General features: G+C 46.9%; 5 protein-coding genes across 5 annotated transcripts; 4 read left to right on the top strand and 1 right to left on the bottom strand.

The window, feature by feature from the left end:
• Positions 1–1,634: 1,634 nt before the first annotated feature.
• Positions 1,635–2,908, top strand: I303_100033 (uncharacterized protein; the record flags this gene model as incomplete). The annotated part of the gene is made up of 3 exons (XM_018403410.1): positions 1,635–1,675; positions 1,758–2,188; positions 2,373–2,908. The coding sequence occupies 3 exons, from the start codon at positions 1,635–1,637 to the stop codon at positions 2,906–2,908; spliced, it is 1,008 nt and encodes a 335-aa protein (XP_018266064.1).
• A 501-nt stretch (positions 2,909–3,409) lies between these two features.
• On the top strand, positions 3,410–4,246 carry I303_100032 (uncharacterized protein; the record flags this gene model as incomplete). The annotated part of the gene is made up of 1 exon (XM_018403409.1): positions 3,410–4,246. The coding sequence occupies one exon, from the start codon at positions 3,410–3,412 to the stop codon at positions 4,244–4,246; it is 837 nt and encodes a 278-aa protein (XP_018266063.1).
• Positions 4,247–4,428: 182 nt separating this feature from the next.
• Positions 4,429–5,587, bottom strand: I303_100031 (uncharacterized protein; the record flags this gene model as incomplete). The annotated part of the gene is made up of 7 exons (XM_065968040.1): positions 4,429–4,460; positions 4,617–4,710; positions 4,838–4,957; positions 5,055–5,178; positions 5,265–5,293; positions 5,382–5,398; positions 5,500–5,587. The coding sequence occupies 7 exons, from the start codon at positions 5,585–5,587 to the stop codon at positions 4,429–4,431; spliced, it is 504 nt and encodes a 167-aa protein (XP_065824112.1).
• Positions 5,588–6,279: 692 nt separating this feature from the next.
• Positions 6,280–8,078, top strand: I303_100030 (uncharacterized protein; the record flags this gene model as incomplete). Its single annotated transcript, XM_065968039.1, has 10 exons — positions 6,280–6,396; positions 6,475–6,511; positions 6,603–6,663; positions 6,729–6,927; positions 7,055–7,155; positions 7,223–7,352; positions 7,420–7,523; positions 7,609–7,713; positions 7,817–7,883; positions 7,977–8,078. 10 exons carry the CDS (start codon positions 6,280–6,282, stop codon positions 8,076–8,078), a joined length of 1,023 nt encoding a protein of 340 aa, XP_065824111.1.
• Positions 8,079–8,689: 611 nt separating this feature from the next.
• Positions 8,690–12,154, top strand: I303_100029 (uncharacterized protein; the record flags this gene model as incomplete). Its single annotated transcript, XM_018403406.1, has 16 exons — positions 8,690–8,697; positions 8,779–8,864; positions 9,059–9,119; positions 9,272–9,400; positions 9,554–9,683; positions 9,769–9,934; positions 10,043–10,132; positions 10,201–10,339; positions 10,414–10,492; positions 10,554–10,674; positions 10,748–10,889; positions 10,954–11,216; positions 11,304–11,427; positions 11,496–11,571; positions 11,642–11,709; positions 11,806–12,154. The coding sequence occupies 16 exons, from the start codon at positions 8,690–8,692 to the stop codon at positions 12,152–12,154; spliced, it is 2,031 nt and encodes a 676-aa protein (XP_018266060.1).
• Between the last annotated feature and the right edge of the window lie 218 nt (positions 12,155–12,372).

Raw genomic sequence — 12,372 nt, 5'->3', positions numbered from 1 at the left:
TATATCCAGCTTTGAATGGGTCATTTGACAGATTGAATTTATTGACGACGATCCAATCACCATATTTGATATTTACGTCACTTGTCGAGTTATATTTTTAGCTTCATTTCCGCATCTCAATGGCATGCAGGGGATTCTGGAAACAGAGCAATTATACTCATTCTTTGGCATGCAGCGAAGCAGACTGAAAGAGCTGCTGGAATGGAACAGAGAACATCACGCATGCGAGCCAGTCATGGATGCATAGACATGAGGTTCGACATTGAGGGCATGGTCACCTCCTTGTCCGGCCTAATATCTACTCCCCAAGCTTCTTAGCCTTTCCCTGTAGACCATGAAACAAACAATCGAGCGACAAAATGAAATCGAGGTATCACACCGCGTATATCGATAGAGCAGTTGATATCGTAAGATAGGTCGTAGGAGATAAAGAAAAGTCATTCGTCAGCAAGGACTTTGATAAATGTCATGATCAACAATTCTCGCGACTGGACTCGCATTCGCCAATCCAGCCAGACGAGGAGGTAGCGAAGGGGGACAACGACTCACTCGGATGTATTGGACTAATTGGAAACTTGATCCGGCCAAAGAGACACTGAAGAGGACCATGTAGGCTCCTGCAATGACAATCCAAATCATAATATACGAGCACATCGGTTTCGTTGGCATTCGGTCGCCAGTAGAGCCAATTGAATTGTGTGACCGGAAGAACCATGAGATAATTTGACAAGAGCAGAATGGGTTGATGAGTTTTTCAAGAAATGATGGACGGCAGTGGTGAAGAATGTGGTATATTAATCCCGCGGTGGATAGTTCGTGTGTCGAAAGTTGACATTTTAAGGGGAACGCATGAAGAGAAAAAAGAGGAGTTCAAGATCATCATGAGCTCCTTCCTCTCTATATATCTCGTGACCTATGATAGATGGAAAACGATACGTACGGAACCAGATCTTACCGTTACCTCTAAGGTAGACGGGGGCTTTATCGGCCTGCAGAGGGAGTATATGTCAATGCTTATCCTCGTGATCTTTATCCATATCCTCCATGCTTTTCATCCGTCCATGACACCGTACATCTCTTGGCCGCCTCATCCAATGCGATCCCGTTCGCATCTCCTGATTACCATATGCCTTTCCCAATGATGTTCTCGCTGGCCCTCCAGTCGCCTTGAAGCTGGACTTACTTGGTAAGCGATTTGCTTTGCCCTGATGTTGTTTGGTCCTGCGCATTCATTTTGTCAGCATGCTCCGCAGAGGGAGGCGAGGGGTCTAGCTCACTGTTGAATATGCCCTCCATTTCGATAAAGTTCTAGGTGACTGAGTGGTGAGTAGTGTATTGTTGAGATAAATATAGTGATGTTTTATAAGGGAGACAATTGATTGGTAGAGAGTAACGTTATTCCATTCGTATGGCGGGAAAACCGTTCTGCTCCGAGTGAGTGGGTATTATTTGATAGGTGAATTTATTGTATTTTATCCCAAACTCATTGTACCGGTTAATTCCTGCTGCATGCAGATTTATTTTGGATCTATGGATTTCACCATGCACACTGTAAAACTGCATCGTATATAGCTTCAGCTTCTCATACATTGATCACTGAATAACAAAATCATCAAGATCTATCTCTGATAAAGATGGACGTCGCTCAAGAATTGGCCAACTATGCCGCAGCCAAGTAAGCCAAAGCTCTTGATGACCCACAGTCCATCTCATCGAGCTAACGAATACCCTTGTTCACCTTTTCTTCCACTTTATAGCTCAACCGCAACCCTCGATCGAGCCACTCCAATAATCTCAGACGCAGGGCTCCTCGCCGCATTCGATAACTCGCCCGTCGATTCCGACGAATACAAAATGAACCTCAATCAGCACTTACTCGCTTTGACATTGACCTCCACTCAATCATTGATCTCCTCTTTATTCGCTTTACCCACCAAATCCACGTCTTCTGGCATACTGACCATCCTGCCTACACCCACGACCATCCTTCCGAGAGAAAAGCCATTGCCCAAGCCTAAACCACTGACCAAATGGGAGAGGTTCGCCAAGGAGAAGGGTATCTCGCACAAGAGGAAAGAGAAGGATGTGTGGGATGAAGAGCTGCAAGATTGGGTTCCTAGGTGGGGCAAGGGCGGTAAGAACAGGCAAGGGGAGGAACAGTGGTTGCATGAGGTCAAGGCTGGTGATGGTGAGCTGAGTTCTGCTCTCGATCCTCGTTTCGATACCCTTACTTGAATCTCGATCCTAAAACACATTCATACATTCTCTATACTTTCCGGCCTCATTGCTTCCACGAATCGTCGCCTCACCTCAGCCTGATATCGTATCGCATGCTCGTGATATAGTGCTGACTCACTTCTCTTGAACTGCAGACGCAGATCTGGATCCCGCCAAGACCGCAAAGGCAGAGCGCAAAGCCCGAATCGCCAAGAACGAAAAACAGCACGCCGCCAACATTGCCGCTGCCGCCAACTCCGCTGCTTCAGCCTCTCTATCAACTTCAGCGTCTTCTTCCAAGGGTAAAGGGGAATTGAGTCAAGAGGAGAAGAAGAATCTGAGGGAAAGGAGGAAAGACGAACTGAAGAGATCAATGTTAATTTCCAAGACCGCGACTGCCAGTTTGGGTAAATACGACGGGAAGATTGAGGGCGAACCCAAGGCCAAGGGCGTCAAGAGGAAGTTCGAACCTACCTCGACGAAGGATTTCAAGGGGGAGAAAGAGAGTCAGCTGGACGTGCTTAATCGTTTGGAGAAGGGTGTGGGTAAAGTGAAGAAGAGTAAGAAGGGGTCAGCGGGCGCAGAGGGGGAATTGAATGTTAGAAAGGCGGTTAGATTCCAGGGTAAGGTCGATAGAGCTAATGGAAAGAGCGGAGGAGGGGGTGCTGCGTCGAAGAAGGGGAAGAGGTAGTCGGTTACACTTTTCCAGGTTAAATTTGGAAATCTTTTTGGCCGAGCTGAGATCCTTCTGCTTCAGTCATGTATCTGTGTATGGTATCCTACCGGTATGATCTGCCGTCACCTCATCCGGAATTCTCGCTACTTGTGATTTAACTGGTTGTGCTGGTCAGATGAGAGCTGCAAGCTGTTATCTCTTAAAGTTCTTCGAATGACGCCATATCATGATCGACAGTCTAGTCTAATGCGGGACTTCTTACATACAAAGGACGTTGCATCAAGTGGTGGGTATGACTAAGATAATTATTTCAAGTACCGCTAACGCTACCGCTAAGTCATCTGGCAATACTGGCCTGACCTGACTTGTTCTGACATCTGAAGCCGAAGGTGATCCTCTTACGAGTGAACCACCCAATTTAGATGGATTAACATACCAATTTACCAAATATCTAAAGCTACCACCTACTCGACATAGAGGACTCACTGTCTCTTATCTATACAACTCCTCCGCAGAATGTCTTCTTACACCATCGCAAGTGGAAATGGGAGCGCATCTGAATGGCGAATAGTGAGAGATAATGGTCCATTCATTCTGCAATACCTCACACCATCCGTCTCCAGCTCCAGAGAGGGAGACGGACATCTGAGTTTGAGGACTGTAGAGTATCATGAGAAAGAGGGAATCAACCTTTTTACAGGGGCCGAGATACATCAAGTCACTTTCACGGGTTTGGATCCACCTTGGGAGACCGTTCAATGCGAGTACGAGACCGATTCAGGGATACCCCCTATTCACTTCGGATCGACCGCGGATCATCCGTCGATTGGGGCTAGGGAGGTTTTGGCGTGGATGAGGAGTAAGCGGAAGGAGGATTATGTGGGCAGCACAACACTGACTCTAGACCCCCCAGAGAAAGAGATTAATGCGAGTTCAAGTGGAAGTGGAATTACGCTTAAATTGAAATTCATCGACTCCGACCTCAATCTGAATATGAATCCAAGTCAAAGTCATAAAACAGCTTTCACCTCTTCATCCACAACAAGTCGCGACGAGATTCACACCGATGAGCCACATATACACCCACAGTCGCCGAGAGTGATGATATCCCATAAATCACCGGACGAAGAAAGATTGACGTATGGGTTATTCACATATCAAGATCTGCAATACCTGTCAAAATCCGACATTAGACTTGACACCCAAGTTCACACTGGCACTGGCACAGGTATAGGCATTCCCTCGCGAAGTCGGGATAAATTGTTCTGGAGTAAAGTCCTCGATGAAGTGGGCCCGACCCTTCTGAGCTTAGAATCGGATCGCCTATCCACTAAAAATCGAATTCAGCGTTGAACTCGTGCGACAAGGAACAAAGAAGGTGCATACGAGGTTGAGGATTGTTGGTTAGTGTTCTGATTTGTTGAGTAGCTGAGCAGTCGAGTAGTTGACATGAATGATATTTCATGCATATGCGGGTATACAAAGCATGCAGCTAGCAGCCGATTGTAGGGTGTGTCGAGTATCGATATTAGGGCTTATAGGGTGAATACCATATCTTGATGTCGGGCTATCCCAGTGAAAGAGCGTCCAAGTCGAAAGAGCAGTCCATCAGTATACCCTCTTCAAACGTTCCGCATGTATGATCTGACGCAGATGATGACGAAGACGAGCATGAGATCGAGAGAATGCATGATGAGTATTGACTGCAATGCACCGCACTCACTGCCTTCTTTCATGTACAGCTCCCCTCTATTGACATACCCTAGTTTCTTGTAGAAACCCGTAGCGTCCACTCCGCCCGAAGCGGGATCAGCGGCCTGGTTGTAGGATTGACCATGAGCCTGGAATCAGTATTACATTTTCCTTCTCCGTCACTGCTAACGGACGACAACTCCTGCCGCACGATCACCATCACAAGCACATTTGGATAACACAGTGGCTCACTTGACTCTGACACCACACCTCTTTCCCGCCTTTCTTGCTCACGTATTCATGCACGAACTCTATAAGTGGTTTACCTAGTCCTTTACCTCGGTATGGCTTTATGAGGGCGAATCTACCAAGCTAAATAAAGTCATCAGCCATGTCCACCTCGTTCCCTTCGAACGCTTTTCTACAATCGGGTCCACAAGGACCGCTAGTTATGGTCACGCGAACTCACTTGGTTGTTATCGTTAATCAAGCGTAAAGTGCCTATCGGTTCACCTTGCTCATCTTGTTCATCCTCGTCCTCTACGTTTTCATGATAACGCAGCATCAAGAAATGAGTACTTCGAGCGTCGTCCCTACCATCGTTGACAAAGAGTATCAGATCTGCTGCTCCACCGTGTTTCTTACTCGGGCCACTCGGAGGGTCTGATAGATCACCTACTCGTTGGTCTCTATACTGATGTCGTATCCCTGTATCACAATTCACACAGTCAGTCCATTGTTTCGACCGAGGTTGGTACATCGGGTATCAGATATCAGATAAGCTGAATGTACTCACTTGCTCATCCACGAATACTATCTCGAATGCACAGTATCAGCTCCACATTGAGGACTGAGATGAGAAGGTGTATAGTGGACGGTGACTCCGAAGCAGCAGTGAGGGTCTACGAACATACCTTGTTTCCGTATTTTCATACATTGTTCAATATCCTCGGGGGTCTGTGCTACGCGGACAGTATAAGTGATCTCGGTACTACCGCTCATCGCTCATCGTTCATACTATTGTATGGAATCTTCTTCGTATTGTGCGGAGTGAGACAATTCAATGACGATTAATAAGTCTCTTCGTTCCACCAGCATATCGAGTCGGCAAGCGGTCAGATAATGAGTGGAATCGAGTCGCATAATTCTTGGTTAAACATTTGATGTCAGATTCGGTGATAACCGCATGGCACGGCGTTGTAGGATTGTAAGATTACCGCCCAACTTGCTTTTATCGTGCACCAATTCATCGTCCTCACAACTAGCGTCTGATCTGTCATTGATACCACTCAAAGGAAGAATGATTGGTGATCGTTATGATTATGGGGTTGCCTGAATGCCTGACCAGGCACTGAGACGGATGCAGGATAAGGTTGAAACAGGTTGCTAGCTCGACGTTGATAGCAGGCACCGGATTGGCAGCTCAGACCTCGTCAATCCATCAAATATTGGAAGATTGATACCTTTGTCATGAACAAAACAATTCAGTCCAGTCCAACCAAGATACCAGAAATGGGGTACTCCACCACCCGAGCTGACATGATCATATGTAACTTTGTACGAGTACGTGTAGCCCCGAATCTCCTATAAAATTGCGTCTGCCCTCCTGCAGAACCGACAACCCCTAATCACTTCTCCTCTCAGTCGTTCCTCAAAGAAGTAGTATCTTAGCAATCTTCATATACCATCGGGAAATGATCCTCCTTAAGACTCTCTCCGTTCTCTGGCTGATCCACTCAAACTCCGATGCATCTCCCGTGCAATTCATCGATAAGAGGGCTTTACCCAGAGTAGGGGGAGTCAACTTAGCGGTGAGTCGAACAGCTACGTTCTACTCCGATTGACCCCGCGTCAGCCACACATGTTGATGTCATGATGATGTTATGTAGGGATGCGACTTCGGGATGAGTACCGATGGATCATCCGGTAAGCTTCATCCGTGATTTCTCCTGTTTGACTTCTTCTAAATCAGAACAGCTGGGAATACCCAAAAGCTGACGAGAGATTTGATTCGCAGGTACTTCATATTGTCCTGGTACAGATCAGATCTCCCATTTCGTCGAAAAAGGCGCCAACATGTGAGCAGACTCAACCTGTACACCAGTCTCGAGATGTACAGTACTGACAATCGCGAGTGGACAAGCTTTCGCCTTCCTGTAGGATGGCAATACCTCGTAGGCAATAATCAAGCCTCCACTTCCCTCGACTCGACTTTCTTCGCAACGTATGATAACCTGGTCAAGACCGCTCTGGCGACTGGGTGGTACGTGATGATTGATGTCCATAATTATGCGAGATGGAATGGAGGCGTTATCGGGCAAGGCGGGCCAAGCGACAACGATGTGAGCTGGTCAAACCTGAATCGTGATGTCCATATTACCTCTCTGGCCGACAGCCAACGACGACGACCTCTTTGACTTGATCCGCGGGAGCAGAATGAAGTGCAAAGTTGACATTCTTTTCACTTAGTTCGCAAACCTGTGGAAACTTCTCGCAGGGAAGTATAAATCCGAATCCAAAGTCATTTTCGGTTTGATGAATGAACCTCACGATGTCGATATCAACCAGTGGTAAGCGTTCCTGCATAATACCTGCTGACTGATACAGACCTTGCTGATATTGAATTCTTGATCATAGGGCTACCACCGTCCAGGCAGCTGTCAACGCAATCAGAGCAGCGGGAGCTACTACCCAATCAATAGCTTTACCTGGCAATCAATGGACACATCCTGAAGGCTGGATCTCAGGCGCCAACGATCCTTTACTCGCAAGTACCCCTGACATATCTCTTCGTCAAGTGCAATGCTGCTTAATCATTACCCCGGATGTTGTAGAGCGTTACCGACCCGGCTGACTCGAGCGGATCCTTATTGATCATTGACGCGCACAAATATTACGACGGCGATGGGAGCGGCACCAGCACTGAATGCGTTACAAAGTTAGTCCTCTCCCCCCTCTCATACCCTCCTTCAGGCGACTGCCACTTCGCGCATGGTTCTAAGTTGGCTTTCTTGATTTTTCAGTGCCGTTGATGTGTACACATCGTTCAAGACTTGGCTCAAACAACATAATAAGAAAGCGATCATCTCGGAAACAGGCGGAGGAAATACAGCTTCCTGTCAGACAGAGTACGTGTCATCGACCTGATTCACTCGACATGTACAGCACATAGCCCATGAAAGGACACAAGAGATGCGCGGGATCGTTGACTATCTCGTTCTACAACAAAAGCGTCGGGCAAGCTATCAAATATATTTCCGAGAACAGCGACGTCTTTGTAGGATTCACGATTTGGTCTGTGAGTGGAAGTTTGCTCTCGTCATTCCCATCTCGTTGGTACCTCCTCCCTGCAAATCATAGGTCAGATACCACAGCTAACATGAAACATCAGGCCGGATCATTCAGTTCGTCTTACGGTCTTTCTATCACTCCGACTAACGGAGCGGATAATGATCTTTTCGTCAAGGCTGTCCAACCTTATCTCCCTGGATAACTGCTTCCTCATTTACACAGATATCGAAACACAATCCATGTTTATGGACTCTGGCATCTGCTCATGAGGATCTATCTATATATGTCTATCTTATATCTATGCATGTACATAACACAGTAGATTGTACGAGTACCAGCAAGAGAGAGAGGAATTAGGTGTGCCACATGCTATAAAATCCGGCCAACACCGCCTATCAGGCAGCAGTTTCCCACGGTGTCAAGGGGCAATGTAGTGGTAGTGCATCCGGTTAATGTCAACTGGCAATGAACATTCATCCTCGTCTCATCTAATGATAATGCCCAACATTCCTCAAACCGTTGCTCAGTACATGATCAATATCACCACCAGACACATTATCACGATACGAGCAGATCCGCGGAAACAGAACCGAAAAGAGTCAATTCAATTTCGCGCAGCTGACTAAGGAGACCCGATCATCGGCCACCGTCCACCGTCCGAGCAGCAGCACTCAACTACCTTAGTTTCCGACATAAAGGAAAGAGCCCTATAGATCCCTCTACAACAAGCGGACAACCTGTTCTTCCTTGTCCGACTGATATATATATCAATACCAGGAGGTAGAAGGACAGTTAATACTGCTCCGTGTAGAGATGTCAGGGTATGTCTTCCCCTTCTCCTTATCAACCTTCCTCTATATATGTAGCTAATTCTGCAAACAATCGCAATCGTATGTCAACAGCCAACAACAAGAGATCAAGTATTTAGGAGTGACAGCGCCAATATCGACCGATCGACCGAAAGAAGATGATATAAAGTCTAGTGAAGGTGAGTGAATTTCTTCTCGATGCAATACGATAGATGGACGAGCGAGAAAGAGGAGGGAATAGCGAAATATCCGGAGAATGAGAATTTCATCGCACATAACAAGAATGTTTCGGTCATGCTCTGGGTCGAAAATGGGATATGGCATTCGATTACCTGTTAGAGGATTCTGAGCTGATCGCGCGGTATACTCGTAGCTCTGATGGGCGATTTGGTGGCTCTGAACCAATTTGAGTCGGATCAAGAAAGGAAAGTGCGGTGAGTGGGATCCTCACTGTACATACAGTCTCAACTCGGACTCGACCTTTCACACCGTTTCCCTCAACATGAGATGAAGAACATGAGATGACAACATGAGATCTGTCAGACGTGGAGAGGAGACTGACAAATAAAATTGGCACATCTTGTAGAGAACGTCTCCTATCGAATATAGCGCAACTGGTATCGAAGTTCGTACATGATGTATCGATAAAGGCTGGAATGTCAGAGAAGGTGGCTTCGGAAGCCGGTGGGAGGATATATACTTCTGGATCTTATCGGTGAGTCTGCGTGCCCTTACTCCAGTCGTTGTTATCAGGCGTCATGTTATCCAAATCTTATCCTCACGAGCTCCCTTCCATTACCCGTTTACTCTGCTTTTCTTTGACGAGTGGGATCATGATCTGATGACAGATACTGTATGCGGTCCGCAGTCTCGGTGTGCACGGTCCAGGCTCAGATATAGATACGATATGTGTATGCCCGAGGCATATATATAGAGAGCATTTCTTCGGGGAGTTCCAGGATATGTTGAGGGCATGGCCTGCAGTCACTGAAATATCCGTACGTGTACCTGGTCGCCATTTCACTTACTCCTTATGCCTCCGCCTCGAGACTGCCCAAGCTGATGCTAAATCCCCGTATGCAGGCCGTCCCGTCAGCTTTCGTGCCCGTCATGAAAACCGTTATATCGGGTGTCGAAGTGGATTTGCTATTTGCCAGAGTCAACTTGGCTGAAGCGGGAGATAAGTTGGATATTGAGAAGGATGAAATACTGAGAGGGGTCGATGATGCTTCGCAAAGGAGTTTGAACGGTAAGTTCTTCAACATTGGTACCCAACCATCTCTGCACTGGGCTCGCCGGTAGACGCGAATCTTCGTCGAGTATTCAGTCCATAGCTGACATCATACCGATCTCGCAGGTCCGCGAGTCACGGATATGATCTTGAATCTGGTACCAGATGTAGCTACCTTCCGCACGGCATTGCGTACAATCAGATTATGGGCTAAGCGTAGGTTCATCAGTCATGAAAAGACGGGTCGGCGATTGTATGTTTTGCTGACTCAAGCTCATCATCAGGTCGTGGAATCTATTCCAACGTTCTTGGTTTCCCGGGTGGTGTAGCTTGGGCGCTTTTGACAGCTCGAATCTGTCAATTGTATCCTACTGCAGCACCAGCTACGATCGTGGGCAAATTCTTCCCGATATATTATCAATGGTAAGTCTGCGTCCGGCATTATGCCAGATTATTTTGTATGGTATGAAGCTGAATAACTTTATGGGTGGATGTAGGGGCTGGCCCCAGCCTGTGATACTGAAGAAGATAGAGACGGGACCTTCGAATATGCAGCATTCGGTGTGGAACCCTAAGGTGTGTCATATGGCATATCAAGTTAAGTGTGGGCCAGCCTTTGACTTCATACCTAAAATAGCTCGATCGAAGAGACATGGCGCATAGGATGCCAGTCATCACTCCAGCTTATCCTTCTATGTGTTCGACGCATAACATCACTGCTAGTACGATGAGTATCATCAAGAAGGAGATGTTGAGGGGTGAGTGGGATATACCAAGCCTGCACGCCGGACAGCGCAATCGTAATTCAAGCTGATCAATAATGCAACATAGCTATGCAAATCACTGACGAGATCATCAAAAATCCTGGATCAACATGGCTAGGTCTGTTCGAACGAGCAGATTTCTTCAGCATGTATAAAACATACGTTCACGTGGTAGCTTCTGCATCGACGTCTGAGGGTATCAAAGACTGGTGAGACAGCTTTCATTCTGAGTGGCATGGCGTCTGTTACCTATTTCTAATATATTACGTGTAGGAGCGGTATGGTGGAATCACGTATAAGAACTCTTGTACAGGACCTGGAAAATACAGATAATATCATCCTGGCTCACCCGCAAGTGGGCGGAATATCAAATGTATTCTACTGTTTGTCGGAGGATGAACAAGCTGTGGCATCTCAAGGCGAAGTCCCACCTGAATTGATGAGCCGGAAAGAAGCGGATATAGAGGGTAAAGAGGGCGCAAGGAAGATATGGACAAAGAATTTCTTCATCGGCTTGGAAATAGAGAAAAAGCCTAGTAAGTGGACCTTTCCATACGCAATTCATCACATTCCGTTGGATGAGACCGCATAAAAGCTGATATAACCTTTATTGCATTCTATAGAAGATGGCCAGGGGTCTCGAGTGCTAAACCTGTTTTACCCTTCCAAGCGGTTCTGCGCAGCATGTCAAGGATGGGACAAATATAATGAGATGGAGATGAGTGTTATCTTGAGGCCGGCTAAAAGGTATGTTAATGCCTATATACGTCCAAGATCTAGTAGGTTGTACAGCTAACCTCGGGCCGTGTTGTTAGATCCGATCTTCCCCCGTATTGTTTTCCTGACGGACAACCAAAATCTAAGAAAAAGACCAAACGCGGTCAACAGAATGTGAGTTCAGACGATTCGGACCTGCACATGAGTATCTGGAATCGGCGTGCTGATTCACAAGAATTTGCAGGGGTCCAACGACGTCGGACTGGGCGATGCGGGTGAAGAACATAGTCAAGGACCTGCAAAACGCAGCAAGTGAGTGAACGGTCATCGACTCATCCTACCTACCATCTGTGCTTTTGACCTAAGTATCTGTCATTGGTAAGCTGACCGTGAATGATTTGTCGGTAGAGCCACGCCATCAGAAGAATTATCATCAATCTCCTATCCGGTCTCCAACGAAACTACCAATGTGACAGCTTCTCCTCTACCTCTACCCAATGGCGTTCCTTTACCTAATGGAGCTGATCCCGTCCCGCCATCAACAACGAAAACGAACGGTAGCTCAACAGCGGCAGCAGTATCATTACCGCCCCCACCACCTGGTATAGAGGGACTACCACCGCTTTCAGCGACAAGCTTGAGTGGATTTGCGACGGCTGCGAATGGAGTGGTGAATGACAGCCATACGGGGAAGAACACTGATGGATTGGTCGTTCTCAATGGTGCTGCGGCTGCTGCTCAGAGTACATCGACGTGATATCGCGTATGTCAGGTGTCAAATGTCAGGTGGACTTGACTTACAAGAGTATGCGTTAGCATCATATCCTTCTATTCCTTTTCATTCCCTTCTGCTGTTAGTTCGTTTTAGGGCCTTGATCATCATCGGCAGGTTTCATCATCCATCTTCATTCATCATCGTCATCACAGTCACATTCACTTCCGCATAGGGCATCTTGGTAAAAACGTATTAAACAG

This window comes from Kwoniella dejecticola, chromosome 1 (assembly GCF_000512565.2).
Source record: "Kwoniella dejecticola CBS 10117 chromosome 1, complete sequence".
Lineage (NCBI taxonomy): Eukaryota > Fungi > Basidiomycota > Tremellomycetes > Tremellales > Cryptococcaceae > Kwoniella > Kwoniella dejecticola.
This window is presented reverse-complemented; position numbering and strand designations above follow the sequence as displayed.